The 18,076-nt window shown below is 53.8% G+C and overlaps 1 protein-coding gene across 1 annotated transcript; it reads left to right on the forward strand.

The window, feature by feature from the left end:
- The first annotated feature begins 12,833 nt into the window (after positions 1-12,833).
- KLHL40 (kelch like family member 40) lies at positions 12,834-18,072 on the forward strand. The gene is made up of 6 exons (XM_004614540.2): positions 12,834-14,069; positions 14,621-14,781; positions 15,187-15,294; positions 15,449-15,634; positions 16,504-16,650; positions 17,328-18,072. The coding sequence occupies exons 1-6, from the start codon at positions 12,900-12,902 to the stop codon at positions 17,437-17,439; spliced, it is 1,884 nt and encodes a 627-aa protein (XP_004614597.2). The 5' UTR covers positions 12,834-12,899; the 3' UTR covers positions 17,440-18,072.
- Positions 18,073-18,076: the final 4 nt, after the last annotated feature.

Genomic DNA, 18,076 nt, shown 5'->3' on the forward strand with positions numbered 1-18,076 from the left:
TCCTGGTGCCCAGCGCTGGGGAGGGGAGGGCGTGAGTACGCAAGAGGCTGGCCTCGTGTAAAGCCTCAGAGGGTCGAGGGGAGCCTGCAGGAGGCAGGTGGCAGTGATGCCGGGCGCCCTCGGGTCACGGCCTCTCGGGAGGAAGCGGGCAGCTCCTGGCAGGGACCGAGGAGCACAGGCCGGGTGGAACAGGGCAGCTGAGGCCCCTCTGCCACACGGACACAGAGAAAGCGCTGAGGCGGCACGGCCAGACAGGAGGGACATGGCCGTCCCTCACAGCCCCACCCCTTTGGGAAACTGGGGTTCACCCAAGCCACCTTGCAGATGAGGCTCCCAGGGCATGGCTGCTCCCTGGTCAAGTGGAAGGTTCTGCTGGTCCCTCTGCTCTGGGGCCCTCCCACAGCTGCCCTCTGCAGCCTCACCCAGTCTCACTCCGCCCCAGGGCCTCGGGGGCACCTGGCACACCAGGTAAGGAAGCGGGGCCATGGGCTGGGGGCACCAAGACCGTTTTCTCCCACACTCACTCCCCCGCCCCCCAGCTTGGCTCTGTGGGCCTGGGCAGCTCATGGCCACCCTGGCCTGGAGCAGCGGCAGGGCGGGGCGGGCCTGCTGGAGACAGCCGGGGCTGCGGGAGGTGAGAGGGAGACGCTGCTGGCTCAGCGCTGTCCTGAGAACTCTGCCCGGCTTGTGCGGCTTGCCAGAGCTTTGGCGAGTAAGCGGTGGCAGGCCGCGTTCTGCCGCAGTGACAGGACACCTCGGGCTTCCGTGGCTCGACCCACCTGCAGTGGCTCTGGGCTGCGGCCTCGCCCAGAGCAGAGTCGCGCTGACCTCCCTCTGCCGACAGGTTCTCTCGTGTCGGGAGTGCCATGCAGTCCCCCCTCGCGCCACAACCTTCTCAGGCAGTCGCGCACCCAAGGGAGACGGGACATGGCTCATGCGGGACCAGAAGCGTGGGCGCCAGCACTGGAACCCAAGTCTACTTCCGAAGCCCCTGACGAAGCCATTTTCCCATGTTCACTCCTGCCCTGCTCCCGGAGCCGGCCGCTCAGGGGCTCCACACAGCCGGGTGGTGGGTGGCGCGAACCGGGGCTGCTGCTTCCAAGTGACAAGCCCCCCTCTCGCTGCTTCTGTCCCCACCCCCAGCTCTCTGCAGAGGGTGTTAATTAAATCTCCACTGAGCCTATGATTCAGGCTCTGGGAGACTTGCTCCAGGGGATGTGTGGCAGCCAGCCCAGCTGACAATGATGATGCTGAAGATGATGGACAAGATGCTGTCTGCACTGCCTCCCCACCCCCCGCCACCCCCAACCCAAAGCAGACTGCTCCTCTGCCATCGTCACCCCCAAAACACTGTTGCCTGCTCTCTTGCTCTTTTTTTTTCCTGGGTGCATCTCAAGGGCAGGTTCAGGGCACACACCTGTCACCTCGCCCCAAGGGAGGTTGGGAAAGTCAGTGACATTTCCTGCTGGAGGCAGGTGGGCCTCTCCCAGTCAGAAAGAGGCTGCTCAGTGCTGGCAAATACCCAGCCTCGCCCTTCCCTGCCCCACTGACACACGAAGAACAAAAGGCCTTCACAACGTCCTTCACGCGAAGAACGAGTTCCTCCCCCGCCCACCACCACCACCAAAAGAGATAATGTCATTTCTCACCATCAACCGTATCCAGCCCCCAGCCCGACCCTGTGGGGACAGCTGCTGGGGTTCAGCTGTGCTCCGGTCTCCGTGTTCTGACACGGACAGGTGAGAGTAAGCGGAGTCAGCACCAACCGAATCCTCCACAAAACTGAAGGGAAGGGAAGAGCCAAAGCATGAGGGAGAGGCGGGAAGGGAGTCCCCTCCGAATCAGAAACAGGGTGTGAGGCCAAGATGGCCCTGGGACCCCAGATAGTGCCCTGGGAAGTTACTGGAATGCATGGAAGGACGCTCAAGTCTGTAGTGATGGACTTGGGGGAACCCACGGGGAGACTGTGGGTGCAGACATTTTTCCTTCCATTTTCTCCCCTTCCATTTTCTACTAGAGGTAAAATTCTCATCACATAAAGTCATCTTTAAGTGACTGTTAATGACATTAAACATTAAAGTGGAGTGTGGCGTGCCCACAAGGAGGTGTCACCACCACCTCTAATTCCCCCCAAATCTCATCACCTTAAAAAGAAACCTCATAACCATTAAGCAGTTGCTCCTCATTCCCCTTCTGCTGCCTCTGGAAACCGTGCATCTATGTGGTCTCTGTGGATTTAACCTATCTAAGGAGTTCACAGAAGTAGGGTCACACAATATTCTATCTTGGCCAGAGTGATAGGACGGTAAGTAGGTTGTTTGCCTTACACATGGCCGACCTGGGGTTCAGTCCCCAGCATCCCAGATGGTCCCCTGAGAACTGCCAGGAGTAATTCCAGAGTAGAGCCAAGAATAACTCCTGAGCATTGCCAGGGTGTGGTCAGTCCCCTAAAAATGTTCTACTTTGTGCCTATCTTTTCTCAGGGTATGAACTGGGAGGCTCATCCTTATGGTAACATATGTCATTGTTCTGTGTACTATTACTCCATTTCTCTTTATGGCTAAAGAGTATATCCACTTTTTTTTTTAATTTAAAGTTCTTTTTCTTTTTGGGTCACACCCAGCGATGCACAGGAGTTACTCCTGGCTCTGCACTCAGGAATTACCCCCTGGAAGTGCTCAGGGGACCATATGGGATGATGGAAATCGAACCCAGGTCAGCCGCGTGCAAGGCAAACGCCCTACCCGCTGTGCTATTTCTCCCCATATCCCACTGTTTTTAATATCTCGATCTGGAACAAGAGGAATCACCCTCAAAGAGTCCAGGTTCCTGACAGGCCACTTCCTGCCTCTCCTGCCTGACAGCACGCACATTTCTCCTTAAAAGCCAGGATCTGTCACCGAGCTCTGACTCCTTTTTCGCTTCTTCTTCCAGAAGCAGGGAGCTCCGAATCGAATAGCAAAAACTCTAAGACACAAGAAAACAAGTTCTGTGAGCAGACTGTTGGTTATGGGAGAGCGGAAGTCACTTTCCACCCTCCCCCCACAAATTATGGTCCTGGGACCCAGGCATCCTGAGAGAACCCCCACAATATACTGTGCATAGTCTGAGGGTGCTCTGCCTGATGTGGGAGACCCCCCCAACTTTCGCAAAGCAGTGTCTGGCTCTGCCAGAACCGATCCTCCCCCGGATAGCGTCATCTTCCTCTAGCACCAGCTGTCCCGGGTGGTAGGTGAGATCAGCCTATGCTCTGAGTACCAACCCAATGCCACACATTATTTTCTATCGAATTCTTGGGGGAATTAACTAATATTGATTGATTGATTGGTTTTGGGGCCACACCTGGTGATGCTCAGGTGTGGCTCTGCACTCAGAGATCACTCTTGGTATGCTGGGCGGGGGGGTGCCAGGGATCAAAGCAGGGACAGTCATACAGTCATGTGCATGGCAAGTGTCCTACCTGCTGTACCATCTCTCTGGCCCCATGAGATTATCTAGTTTTTAAAATTAAAGTTAAACTTGAACACACTTGGGGCTGGAGCAATAGCACAGCGGGTAGGGCGTTTGCCTTGCACGCGGCCGACCCGGGTTTGATTCCCAGCATCCCATATGGTCCCCCGAGCACCACCAGGAGTAATTCCTGAGTGCATGAGCCAGGAGTAACCCCTGTGCATCGCCGGGTGTGACCCAAAAAGCAAAAAAAAAAAACTTGAACACACTTTTTTCCTCTTTGTTTTTTGGGGGGATCTACCTGGCAGTGCTTTCCTGGTTCTGTGCTCAGGTGTGGCCTCTGGCAGTGCTCAGAGGACAGTATGTGGCCCCAGGGCTTTGAACCAGGATTGCAGTTGCGACATTGCATATAAAGCATGTGCCTCACCTCCTGTACAATCTCTCTAGCTTTCCACTTTCCCCTTCTTCTAGGGGCCTCCCTAGTTGCTTAGTTACTACCAGTGACCCCCCAAAAAGGGGGGGGGATGTGGGGAAGTGGCTCAAGTGGTAGAGCACATGCCTTGTAAATAAGGCCCTGAATTTGGCCCTGCAATGCATACCTCTGAGCACCACTGAGAGTGGCCCTAGTGGCTCCTAACCAACCTTCTGGTATGGCCTTGGTCATCCCTAAGTTCAGTCATGGTGATCCTGAGCACCAAGGAGGAACAACAACAGCAAAACCACCAAACTCCCCAAACTGCAGTTCCCTGCATCTGTCTTTCATCTCTCAACAGGCAACAAGTTCCAATTCAATTTGCATTTTGTGGATTTCATGCCAGTGAAAGCCCACCTCTATTTCCTCCCCTCCACCTTAGGCATCAGCTATTGATTTATTTTTATACGCTATCATATGTATAAACATATGGTTTCCCTTCCCCTCTCTCCCGCTATGGTTATATTATCATTTAGGGTTATAGTAATCGTCCCTGTATATATTATATGAGAATGGAATTGCTGGAATCAACTGAGGAGTAGAATAAGTGATGCTTACATTTCTTTTCTTATTTTTTTTTTGGGGGGCACATCTGGTGGTGTTATGGCTTACTCCCGACTCGATGCTCAGGAATCACTCCTGCAGTGCTCAGGAGGCCATATGGGATGCCAGAGATTGATCACATGCAAGGCAAAGGCCCTACCCACACTATACTATGTTGCTCTGGCCCCTACATTTCTTGTATAACTTTTTTTTTTGATTTTTGGGTCACACCTGGCAATGCACAGGGGTCGCTCCTGGCTCTGCACTCAGGAATTACCTCGAGGGGTGCTCAGAGGACCATATGGGATGCTGGAAATCAAACCTGGGTCGGCCGCGTGCAAGGCAAATGCCCTACCCTCTGTGCTATTGCTCCAGCCCCACTTTTATAACTTTTATCTCTTAAAAAATCAATTACTTGAGTTTCTGTGTATTATGTCCCCAAACTCTAGGCCATCTGTGTAATTCTCCTCCCAGCAGGTGGAGATGCAGTAGGCCCTTGGTTGGTGTCATCTTCCAGAGCCCTCACTTGAATCTGAATGTCTACTCTCCAGCCCTCATCCTGTGATCTCTCTCCCTCATCCTCATGGATTCCCCTCCCCTATTTCTTATATGAATCTTCTATTTCCCTGGAGTCTCTATCTTCCGTATTCTGGGTGTGCTCCTTCACTGTGGTGCAGCACCTCTCTCAAGAGCTTCCCAATGAGGGGCTTAGGGGCACAGGGAAATCTGTGGCCAGGCCTGATGTGACTGGGCCTTATTAGGAAGATGACAAATCTGGTGGTCAACAAGACTGTGGCCACAGTTACCAAGCTGACCACAGGTATGACAATTAGCCAGTAATAAAACCCATGAGCAGTGGTCCTGATGTGCAGAAAACTGGAACCATCTCCCACAGAGAGTCTGGAAAAGCTAATTAACACACTACACCAGGATACAGTGCTACTCTTTTTGAGATTGTCTTCCCCAATCTTCATGGCAGAAATGGTAATTCATTGATGTTTATTTGTTTTTTTTTTTTGGGTCACACCCGGCGATGCACAGGGGTTACTCCTGGCTCTGCACTCAGGAATCACCCCTGGCCGTGCTCAGGGGACCATATGGGATGCTGGGATTTGAACCCGGGTCGGCCGCGTGCAAGGCAAACGCCCTACCTGCTGTGCTATCGATCCAGCCCCAATTCATTGATGTTTAATATCTCCGTATGTCTTACCTAATTCTAAAATTTACCTTCTCCTTATTACCACTTCAATGAATTGGGAGGGGAGGGTAGAAACTCTGGGGATGGAACCCAAGTAGACCATCATATATGGGAGGTTTGTATCACTAAGCTATATCCCTAGTCCCTGAAGATTTTTTTTTTTTTTGGATCACACCTGGCAATGCACAGGGGTCATTCCTGGTTCATGCACTCAGGAATCATCCCTGGCGGCGCTCAGGGGACCATATGGGATGCTGGGATTCGAACCCGGGTCGGCTGCGTGCAAGGCAAACGCCCTACCCGCTGTGCTATCGCTCCAGCCCCGTCCCTGAAGATTTTTATCATTCTAATATTGCACGAGAATAGTTTGTCTGGGTATAGAATTCCAGGTTGGGTAAATTTTCCCTAAGACTTGTGGTTTTTTTTTTCTTTTTGGTGATGCACAGGGGTTACTCCTGGCTTTGCACTCAGGAATTACTCCTGGCGGTGCTCAGGGGACCATATGGGATGCTGGGAATCGAACCCGGGTTGGCTGCGTGAAAGGCAAATGCCCTACCCGCTGTACCATTGTTCCAGCCCCAATTTTTCCCTTAGACTTTTAGTTGCCAGAAATTTTTGTTTCTGTGGAGAATCCCAATGCCATTTAGGTCCCACATCCTATGTGTATGTACAGTTTTTTTTTTTTCTGTCTGGAGTTCAGGTCTTTTTTTTATCTTGGGTATTGTGAAACTACACAACAATGTACTTGGGCTGTAGGCTTTTTCCTGATCCATTGAGCTGTATTCTTGGCAAATTTCCTTCAGTTTGGGGAGGAGAGCACAAGGATTAAGGTGCTTGCTTTACGTGCGGCCAACTCAGGTTTGGTCCCCACACTGCCAGGTGTGGCCTAGACTTCCACCCCCACCTTTTCTCTTTTGTGTTTCATTCTTACAAATGTCATAATGGCATGATTTTGCATGTTTTTTTTGGGGGGGGGTGGTGCATCTTGTTTGGTATTTGCTCAGCTTCTTAAATTTGTAGCTTTGTATTTTTTTCATTAAATTTTGTAAATTTTCAATCATCATTTATTCAGTTACTCTTTAAGTCCTACTTTCTTTTCTTTCTCCTCTTCTTCTGGGCTTGTTATGATACAAACATTCCACTATGAGCTACTGTCTCATGGGCCTGAGATGCGGTTCTCTGCTCCTCCCCACTTTGCTGTCTTTCTCTCTCTCTCTCTCTCTCTCTCTCTCTCTCTCTCTCTCTCTCTCTCTCTCTCTCTCTCTCTCTCTCTCTCTCTCTATCTCTGTTGTTCTGATTGGCTAAATACAATTCATTAACACTGATTTTATACTCTGACTTCTTTTCTTTCCCCCTGAAACGATCTAGCAAGATCCAGCAAACTCATTTCTTTGTTCTTTCCTTCCTCCCACTCCCCTTTCCCCAGGATGACAAATGGAAGAGCCAGGACTGCCCTCAGCATCGGGAGTGGTGTTGGGCTTGTCTAAATACTCCTTAAAGAACCCAACAGCAGGCTGGGAGAGAAGCTAAAACGGTAGAACACACGGCTAGCATGCTTAAGGCCCTGAGATGGATCTCCATTTTCCTGTTATTTTATTTTCCAGTTTGATAATTCCCATCTGGTTTCTTACATATAATTTATATTTCTCATCAAATATTCTATTTATTCGTTTTAAAAAATCATTCCTTATAGGGTATCCCAAACAGTAGAGGGTAGTCCACATTAGTGTATGAATTCCTGGTCTCTGCTTGAGGAATAGAACTTTAAGTCACTGATCCATCATCCAGGTCCAAGAGATTTTCTATTTAAAAAATTTGTTTCGGGGGCTGGAGCAATAGCACAGCGGGTAGGGCATTTGCCTTACACGCGGCTGACCGGGTTCAATTCCCAGCATCCCATATGGTCCCCTGAGCACCGCCAGGAGTGATTCCTGAGTGCAGAGCCAGGAGTAACCCCTTTGCATCGCCGGGTGTGACCCGAAAAGCAAAAAATAAATAATTAAAAAATTTGTTTCAAGAGAATTTGTCACAATTCTTGAAATACTCTTATGGTGGCTGCTTTCAAGTTCTTTCAAGATGAGTTTAACATCAGATGCATCTTGGTGTTGACATCGGTCGATCCTCTCCACACTCAGGTTGTGGCTTTCTGGTTCTGGTGATGGAGGATCTTTTAGTGCATCCTTGGTATTTTGCTATGAGGTTAAAAACTCTGGATTCTGCTTGGTCCTTTCCTTGTAAAAGTCCATGGCCCTATTTAAGTTTACCAAGCAGGTGCTAACCTGCTATGGTATGCTGGGTTTCCAATGACAAATTACAGATTTTTTCCAGTGTTATTTTCATCCTCTCAGTCTATTTGGTGTTGCTGGCGCGTCCATTTGTTTCTCTTCTTCCTCCTGCGGCTGCTGTTGTGTTGCCTGAAAGATAGAAGAGAGTTCCCCAGGCCAGGTCTCCCAGTGTCTTTGGCTGGGAAGGGGGAAAGAGAGGCCAGAGGTGGCAAAGAAAATGCTTTCCCTGGTAGCTTGAGCCAGTGGGCACCTGATTAATGCCCTTGCTGCAGCTCTCTGTTGGCCTGGTGTTGTCACAGGAATTCCGCTTCCATCTGCAAAAGGAAGGAGCCTACTTGAGCTACCTTCTGTTGCCAGGCTGGGGTCAGGAAAAGCCAAGGCTGGGTTGTCTTCTGTTGGATGGGACAGAATAAACCATCCTGGTGCTGACTTGCTCCTTTGTCCTTTCCTTCCTCCCACTCCCCTTTCCCAGGATGACAAATGGAAAAGCCAGGATTGCCCTCAGCACGGGGAGAGGGAGGTTTTGGGTTTGTCTAAATGCTTCTTACAGGGTCCAACAGCGGGGCTGGAGAGAGAGCTAACGTGGTAGAACACAGGGTGCGTGTGCTCAAGGCCCTGAGACGGATCTCCATCTTGGCAGGGCTTGGCCTCCTTTATACCTCTATAAATATATTTTCTAAAAGGTGTTTGCCTATTTGCTGGCCATCTAAATTTCAATTTCTGTAGAATGGGAGAAATAACACCTACCTTATAATACTGGTGTGAAAATTAAGTGAGTAAAATTAAAAGTCTTCTTTTAATTTTAACTTCTTATAACTTCTTTTAACTTCAGTGAGATCACATTTTCTCTGAATTCAACTAAAAGCTGTGAGGTCATGCTTTTTCCATCTCATGCCTGTACACACATCCGATCACTAGGCAGCTACAAAGATTGAGAGGGGGTGCTGTGGGGATGTGGGCAGAGATAAAAGGAATTAATCATGAATTCATGAACTGATACTTGAACTGGGATGATGGGTACATGAAGGTAAACGTTATTCTCTTTACTTCTGTATATCTTTATAATTATAATTTTTGAAGAAAAGTGACTCCCAAGTTCATGAAGAACAGCCCAGATTTGTACACTGTCCAACAGGACCCACATTGACTTCCAGGCCCTTCTCTTGCTTGCCTCCTTCACTGCCCTCACCCTGCTGTCCGTCTCACTTTTCCTAGAATCTTCTAATTGCTCTCCTTCCTCAGGGCATTTACTCAAGCTGTTCCTGTAAGTTTCTCTCTTTCTTTCCTTCCTTCCTTCCTTCTTTCTTTCTTTCTTTCTTTCTTTCTTTCTTTCTTTCTTTCTTTCTTTCTTTCTTTCTTTCTTTCTTTCTTTCTTTCTTTCTTTCTTTCTTTCTTTCTTTCTTTCTTTCTCTCTCTCTCCCTCCCTCCCTCCCTCCCTCCCTCCCTCCCTCCTCTCTCTCTCTCTCTCTCTCTTTCTTTCTTTCTTTCTTTCTTTCTTTCTTTCTTTCTTTCTTTCTTTCTTTCTTTCTTTCTTTCATTCTTTCTTTTTTTCTTTTTTCATCACACTCAGCGATGCTCAGAGGTTACTCCTGGCCCTGCACTCAGAAATTACTCCTGGCAATGCTGGGGGACCATATGGAATGTGGGGATCAAACCCGGGTCGGCCGCATGCAAGGCAAACGCCCTCCCTGCTGTACCATCGCTCCGGCCCCTGGAAGTTTCTTTTTCCAGGCTTTGGAAAGTCATCTTGTCAGGGACTACATTAGATGCCATCTTTGCCTGCTACTTCTCTCCCCCTTCCCTGGTATTTATCATCATAGCAGTTATCGCTGCCCTGCGTCATTATTTATTTGCTATTATCTGTCCCCACCCCATCTGAACATAGGCTTCAACAGACAGGATATTTTTGTTTGTTTTGGAAGCAAACCCAGCAGTGTTCAAGGGCCACACCTACCTCTGTGCTCAGGGGTCACACACATGGTGTCAGGGTTCGAACCAATGTCACAGCCACAGCTGCATCCTGGCCAAACGCCTTAACCTTCATATCATCTCTCTGGCCCAAGACAAGATATCTTTGTCTCATATTCACTGCGGAACCCGCAGCAGCGACAACAGTGCGTAGCAGGTTCTCGATGAATGGAGAAGATATTTCACATATGAATATTCGAGTGGAATAGCCACACAGGGATAGAGCACATGGAGAATTATCATCGTCTAAAAATATACCACTGAGTCATCTTATAAATATAAATTAATTGTTCACTCAGTACCTTCTGTCCCGAGCTTTGGGAAGTAAGTCTGTGATCCACGGATACTTTTTATTAATTTGTGGGAGGCAGTAAGGAGGGTGTGTGTGGGGGGGGGGCGGGGGTCCTGCAGTGTGAGGTGTGCAAGGCTGCTTTGTCTGGCCGAGTCATTAGCTACCCATGTCACTCGGCCTGTCAAGTCAGCCTCTCAGAGCTGGGTCTCCTCATTGGCAGTGCAGGACAGAGGTGCCCCGTAGCCAGGGCACTGCCACTGATGCTCTCCGGTGTGCTTTGTCCTTTCTGCTAGACTTAAGGACTCTCCAGGCCTGCCCAGGGACTGGGTCCTGCTCCACTCTGCTGGGGACCAGGGGAAAGTGAGCAACGGTCAAATGCACTGCTCAGGGGGAAAGGAGGTGACACTGTTGAGGGCACAGAACAGGAGGTGACACAGTCCTGGTCCAACCTGAGGTCCCCTCTCCAATCCCCTTATCTTCCGAGCCTGAGGTTATAAACCAATGACTCAGAGGGATGATGGGAGAATGCCCCAGAGATACTTGCACCAGTGTCCTGTGGGCTAAATTTAACCCACAGCTGCAGCCTCCAACACTTAGGGAACAAGTTAATCTTGGTGGCCCCAGCTGATGTGCGTGCATGGAAGCAGAGAGGAGGGTCAGGAGTCCAGAGCACGGTGGGCATCAGGACGGGCTGTCCTGTGCCTCTACCATGAGTCCTCAAATGGGGCACACAGTGTTACGCAGGCTCAAGCCAAGCTTAGTAGGAACCAAGAAAATGGAGTAAAAGCAAAGTTAAAAACAAAGCACTTTGAGTGCTACTCCTTGAAAGCTTGGATCAGGATTATCACTCAGAGACAATGTTAACATTGGTGGTTTAGACACCTCTTATGGAAGATAGCACATAGCAGAGTAGCAAAAAGCAGAATCCCCGGAAAGCTACTTGTCTGACACCCTCCAATATTGAAGCCACGAGATGGGGTGCTCCCATCCTCTGTACAGAACCTCCTTGCTTCGGAGTCTCAGCAGAATTGAGCGCAGGCCCTCTGCGTCTAGCTCTTTCACCTTCTCTGTGCAGGAAGGAAACGGAGGCTTGTCAGGAGGAAAATAAGCCTGTCCTGTCCAGGAAAGCAGAGTCCCTAGGGTGTCTTTGGGTTTTCTTGCGGTCCATGGGAATTCTCAGAGCTGCCGCTGAAAGAAGTAAATGACCTCCTATTAAGCCTGGGACTATGGGTTCCCAACTGGTGAGACAGACAGAGACACTAACTGGATAATGCAAAGCGGTAGGAGTTTTATTTCAGTATACTGGAGTCAACTATCTCACCCACAGAGTGGTCTTCTTTTTTTTTTTTTTGGTCAGACCTGGTGATGCACAGGGGTTACTTTTGGTTTTACACTCAGGAATCACCCCTGGCAGTGCTTGGGGGACCATATGGGATGCTGGGAATCGAACCCTGGTCGGCTGTGTGCAAGGCAAACGCCCTACCCGCTGTACTATTGCTCCAGCCCCACAGAGTGGTCTCTTGATAGCAACCCCGACTTCAGGCAGTAAGCAGTTAATATAGGGTTTGATTACATAAGCAGTACATGCCTCATTGTTTCAGAAAGAATAACTTTGTTTGATAACTTACTTAGTTATCAAACAAAGGTGTTTTGGCAAGTGTCTAGGGTAACAGTGGTCAGGCAATAGTTAAACAATAGTTTCTACTTGTAGTTTATGTAACCATGTGCTACTCATTCTTTTAGGGTTACCAAAAAGCAGTTTCTGGGCGTTGTGAGAATTGGTTGATTGAGCCCACTTGCTGAGCCCAGGAACTTTCCCTGGTGGATTCAGGTTGGCTAGTTACGCATTGTTTCATTGCTGGGAAACTGAGACAGTTCTAGTTCCCATAACTGAACCTGAGGCCTAGCTGATTTAGCTGAGTTGTGCTGCCTGTCATGGCGTCACTTTCGCCCTTACACTCTCATGGTAAAGGTGGGGTAACAAGGTCCCCAAAGAGTGAATTCACTGAGCAGGAAACCCATGTAATTGGTACGGTGGTGGTGGCAGGGGGTGGAATGCGGGTGCTGAGGCTATTTCAGGGAGGAAGGGAGCAGACTGGGCAGAAAGGCCTGGAAGGTTTGAAGCAAGGGAGAAACTGGAACAGAGACCCCAATACTTCCTGTTTTTGGACTCATGGTCAGAGCTTGGGTCATTTCTATCCCTCAGGGGCACTGTCTGACCAAGGAATCCACAGTCCAAGTCACATTTTACTAGATCATACTGGCACTTGCACCTGGCTGACCCGAGTTTGATCCCCGGCACTACGGTGTGCCCAGAGCACTGCCAGGAGTGACCCCCTAAAGCACAGGGCCAGGAGTAAGACCTGAACACATCTGGGTGTGGCCAATCCTCCATCCCAAAATGAGGCAGCGAGCACTCATCTATTTGGATGAGACACCCCTTTCCCCTGAGTCCTCAGGGCTGAGTCAAGGCTGGTCTGAGAGGGGGCCTCTGCCCAGCTGTCTGTCCCTGCGGCTGCGTCATGCGCCATGCGCAGCAGGCCAGGCAGCTCGCCTTACAGGGCCGGGCTTTCCTCTATATATAGGCCCGCGAGGACAGCTGCGCAGACTGGGCGCGGCTCACAGGACAGCGGGGCAGTTCGGAAGGAGAAGAGCACCCGGGTAAGGTCGCGGCATCCCCGGCCACCCACCATGGCACTGGGCTTGGAACAGGCGGAGGAGCAGCGGTTGTACCAGCAGACGCTCCTGCAGGACGGACTCAAGGACATGCTGGACCACGGCAAGTTCCTGGACTGCGTGGTGCGGGTCGGGGAGCGCGAGTTCCCATGCCACCGCCTGGTGCTGGCGGCCTGCAGCCCCTTCTTCCGCGCGCGTTTCCTGGCCGAGCCAGAGGGCTCGGGGGAGCTGCGCCTGGAGGAGGTGTCCCCGGACGTGGTGGCCCAGGTGCTGCACTACCTGTACACGTCGGAGATCTCGCTGGACGAGGCGAGCGTGCAGGATCTGTTCGCCGCCGCGCACCGCTTCCAGATCCCGTCCATCTTCACCATCTGCGTGTCCTTCCTCCAGAAGCGCCTGTGCCTCTCTAACTGCCTGGCCGTCTTCCGCCTGGGCCTCCTGCTGGACTGCGCGCGCCTCGCCGTGGCCGCCCGCGACTTCATCTGCGCGCGCTTTGCGCTCGTGGCGCGCGACGCCGACTTCCTCGGGCTCTCGGCCGACGAGCTCATCGCCATCATCTCCAGCGACGGGCTCAACGTGGAGAAGGAGGAGGCGGTGTTCGAGGCGGTGATGAAGTGGGCGGGCAGCGGCGACGCCGAGGCGCAGGCCGAGCGCCAGCGCTCGCTGCCCACGGTCTTCGAGAGCGTGCGCTGCCGCCTGCTGCCGCGCGCCTTCCTGGAGAGCCGCGTGGAGCGCCACCCTCTCGTGCGCGCCCAGCCCGAGCTGCTGCGCAAGCTCCAGATGGTGAAGGACGCGCACGACGGCCGCCTCACGGTGCTGCGCAAGAAGAAGAAGGAGCCGAGCAAGGGGGGAGCCAGCGCCAAGGCGGCGGACAAGGGCCCCGACGCCGCCAAGGCAGAGGATAAGAAGGAAGAGGAGGAGGAGGAGGAGCGCATCCTCCCGGGCATTCTCAACGACACTCTGCGCTTTGGCATGTTCCTGCAGGACCTCATCTTGATGATCAATGAGGAGGGCACCGTGGCTTATGATCCGGCAGCCAATGAATGCTACTGTGCCTCGCTTTCCACCCAGATCCCCAAGAACCATGTCAGCCTGACAACCAAGGAGAATCAGGTGTTCGTGGCTGGGGGCCTCTTCTACAACGATGACAACAAAGAGGACCCCATGAGTGCTTACTTCCTGCAGGTGCCTGGCTAGCTCTGGGAGTGGTGCTGGGTTCTGGGTAATGCAGACCCCGGTGTCTGCTGCTGAGGGTTGGCTAGTGGTTAGATCAGAGTAAGATGGGGAGTGGAAGAGGGTAGCAGATACTATAGACTGAAGGCAGATGGAGGCAGCTGACAGTGGTGCTCTCATTTCATCGGAATAGTAGCTCTGGGAGGGAGAGGGCTTTGCAGGAGGCCCTGGCCCTATGTAGGAGCTGGGCAGGTACTGAGAGTAGGAGGAACAGGGTCAGTGAGATGACCTGGGCAGGGGAGGGCGGGCTGCAGACTTAAGGGGTGAATGGCTGGGCTGCATCTGGAAGTTTCCTAGGCAGTGAGTGGGCAGGGAACCATAGGCAGGCAGCCTCACTCACTGGGGGCATGGCCGGGGGCTCCAGTGGACCTCTTCCTCAGAGGCTCCACGTCTGCGCTTAGCGCCCCAATCATCAGCTGAGCCCCAGATGATGCTCCTGGGGGAGGTCGGGCAGGGAGGGTCTGTAAGCCTGAGCAGTGGCTGACTGGACGCCTGACTCGCAGTTTGATCACCTGGACTCAGAGTGGCTGGGGATGCCGCCGCTGCCCTCGCCGCGCTGCCTCTTTGGCCTGGGAGAGGCTCTCAACTCCATCTACGTGGTGGGCGGCCGAGAGCTCAAGGAAGGCGAACTCAGTCTGGACTCAGTCATGTGCTATGACCGGCAGTGAGTGCGCTGGGGGCGGGGCCAATCCCAGGAGAGAGACCAGCCCCGCAGATGGGGCCAATTGGGGGAGGGGGCGTGGTCAGATATGGGGGCGGGGCGGGACCAGCTCAGGGGCGGGGCCAGTCCCAGGTGGGGCCAATCGGGGGCGGGGAAGGCGGGACCAGACTGGGGCATGTCGGATCTGGGGGCGGGGCCATTCCCAGGGGCAGGGCATGATGTGGGAGCTGAGCCAGAACCCTGGGACAGGGCAGAAGTGGAGGTTCCGGGGCTGGGAAGTAGAGTGGGGGCAAGTTACTAAGCGCTTTGGGAGCCCCCTGAATAAATGTTGGGTGGATGGGAGGAGGCAAGGCCTGGGACTGACCGTGTGCTGGAGCCAGACACTCTCCCCACTGTCATCCCCTCCAGGTCTTTCAAATGGGGCGAATCGGACCCGCTGCCTTACGCCGTGTACGGCCACGCGGTGATCTCGCATATGGACCTAGTCTATGTCCTTGGGGGCAAAGGCAGCAACAGGTGAGGAGTGAGCACAGCCGGAGGGTGGAAGGTGGGACTGGGAGCAGAGGGGGCCCAGGGTGGACCCTGGCGGGGCTGGGGCCTGGGAAGGCCCAGCTGGTCACTGACCTTCACCCACCCTCTCCCTGCCCATCGCCTCTCCCCTCCCCCCCAGGAAATGCCTGAACAAGATGTGTGTCTATGACCCGAAGAAGTTCGAGTGGAAGGAGCTCGCGCCTATGCAGACTGCCCGCTCACTCTTTGGGGCCACCATCCATGATGGCCGCATATTCGTGGTTGCTGGGGTCACAGACACAGGACTGACCAGTTCCGCAGAGGTGTACAGCATCACAGACAACAAGTACGGCCCTGTGTCCTAGGCGTCTTTCTGGTCAAGGACTGCCAGGCTGGGCTGGAGGAGCCTGGCTCTGGGGCTCCAGAACTGGGTCTGCCCTGGTGGGACCAGAGCCCCTGTCCTGGGAGGGGGGTGAGGAAGCCGCTTTGCAGGCTCTGGGGACTCGGTGGGGGCAGAGTGGCCCAGGATTAGAGCAGGAGAGAAGTGGGCAGTGCCGGTTCTTTCTTCTGACTTGGACGGGGCACTGGCCTAGCCCTAGGGCATCAGCAGGGAACCAGACAGAGGTTGCCAGGCTTCGGGGATGAGAAACAGAAAAGTGAGCTGGCACAGCAGCTGCTGGGAGGAAGATGCTCCAGGCCAAGGAAAGTGGGTGCCAAGGCAGTAGGGGAGAGAACTTCAGTGCCATGGGGGAGAGGCTTTGCCTAGGATGACTGAAGGGAGGCAAATGGAGGGAGGCGGTGAAGGGAGGTGAAGTGAAGGGAGGTGAGTAGAGGGAGGTGAGTGGAGAGAGGTGAGTGGAGGGGAGTGGAGGGGAGGTAAGTAGAGGGCAGGGGAGAGGAGGGAGGCAAGCCCCCATGTGTGTTTGGCTTAGATGCCTCATGGAAGCAGACTTTGAGAATGGAGTAGAGATTTCCCAGGAGGCAGGGGGGCAGCTGAATAGCAAATAGTGCAGGTGGTCTGGAAACAGGGGTTCATGGCAGTGGAGAAGGGGTCAGGAAGTGATGGCCAAGTGAAGGGGGAGGCAGGGGTGGGACCCGAGACCAGTGGGAGGGGTTGGGACACAGGAGGCTGTGTTGGCATTGGGCTTTCAGAGGTGGGGTGAGGGGCCACTTGCACCTCTCGTCACCTCCTCACCCTCTTCCCTTCCCCTCCAGGTGGACGCCCTTTGAGGCCTTCCCGCAGGAGCGAAGCTCGCTCAGCCTAGTCAGCCTCGCGGGCACACTCTACGCCATTGGGGGCTTTGCCACTCTGGAGACAGAGTCCGGGGAGCTGGTCCCCACGGAGCTCAATGACATCTGGAGGTGAGAGGGGCCAGAAGGACGAGCAGAATCCTGGGCCAGGCTGATGCCCTCCTGCACTGTGGCTGGGCAGTCAGGCCCCTGGCAGGCACTTGGTGGGCAGAGCCGATCCCTGCCAGAAGCCCCCTCACCAGGGCCAGGGCTCTCCGGGGGAAGCTGGGGTTGGCACACGTGGTGCCTGGTCTCACTGTGGAACATGCTAAATATGCCCCTTGGGAGCTACCCCAGCTGAGATAACAGACTCCTAAGAAACAGACCCCAGGGAGGAGAGGAGACTCAAGAGACTGCCTGCCCCCGCTTCCCCGGGCTAAGAATGACGGCACCTCCCATGCCTCTGAGCCGTTGCTTTCCATGCTTCTCCTGGGGGTCAGAGAAGAAGTCTGGGTGCCCGGGACCTCTTCTCTTGTCCCTGTTGCTTTTCTAAGCAGTGACCAGGGACCCGGGGGTGGGGTGGGGAGAGGGGATCGTGGCATGCTGGGGGACCGGGGGACATTCCCAGAGGGGGCCCGGCTTCAGGCAGTGCAGGATGGTACCCACATGTTCTGTGGAAGTAGAACCCTCATCCCCCCGCCCCCCGAGCTGACCCCACACCTCAGAGATGGACTGGCTCGGGGTGTCACTCTCTAGCCTGGGCCTGCTGCCCACTCTGGGCTGACCTGGGCCCCCGTGCACCCCCGCAGGTATAACGAGGAGGAGAAGAAGTGGGAGGGCGTCCTGCGGGAGATCGCCTACGCCGCGGGTGCCACCTTCCTCCCGGTGCGCCTCAACGTGCTTCGGCTCACTAAAATGTGAGGCCCACGGGGCCTGTGCCGGCCACCACGCCCCCCACTCCCGCCCGGGCAGCACAGTGGCAGTGGCCAGAGCCAGCCTGGATCCTGTCGTCGGACCTGAGGGGACCGGCCTCGGCGATGAGAAGCCTCAGCGCTCTCCAGGGTCCCCTCAGTCATCGTGAACCGAACCAGAGGGGCACGTCTGCACCCAGCCACCGGGCACTGGTCAGTCAGTCCCACCTGCACAGGACTGTGTCTCCGACTCGGACTGGAGTGTCCCTCCCACAACACACTGGACCGCGTGGGGGAGACTTTCCAAAGAATAAAGGGCCTTCCGGGCAGCAGTCAGGGTCTGGCATCGGGATCCCAGGAACTCGGCTGGGTTGGGGGTTCAGGGAGTCAGCAGTAGGCTCGTGGGTCAGCAGACTCTACTTCCCAAGGCATAGGACTCTACCACTCAACTCAAGCCAGGGACCCCCACTCTACTTCCCCAAGCTCTGCCTGCCCCATGCATGCCCCCCCTCCCCGAGCCCCTCACCTCCAGCCGTGTGCCCAGCAGGGTCAGAGGGGACAGACAGCAACAGCAAGGGGTGGTAGAAAAGTCTTTTATTCTCCGCAGTCTGGATCTGAGCCCACCACCCCACCCCCAACCCCGGAGC

The sequence above is a fragment of the Sorex araneus genome, chromosome 4, assembly GCF_027595985.1.
Source record: "Sorex araneus isolate mSorAra2 chromosome 4, mSorAra2.pri, whole genome shotgun sequence".
Classification (NCBI taxonomy): domain Eukaryota; kingdom Metazoa; phylum Chordata; class Mammalia; order Eulipotyphla; family Soricidae; genus Sorex; species Sorex araneus.

Bases quoted from the DNA above. Each gene is read 5' to 3' on its own strand.
- KLHL40 (XM_004614540.2), top strand. From the start codon at position 12,900: ATGGCACTGGGCTTGGAACAGGCGGAGGAGCAGCGGTTGTACCAGCAG. The intron at 14,782-15,186 runs GTGAGTGCGCTG...CATCCCCTCCAG, and splicing joins GTCATGTGCTATGACCGGCA to GTCTTTCAAATGGGGCGAAT. The intron at 16,651-17,327 runs GTGAGAGGGGCC...GCACCCCCGCAG, and splicing joins GAGCTCAATGACATCTGGAG to GTATAACGAGGAGGAGAAGA.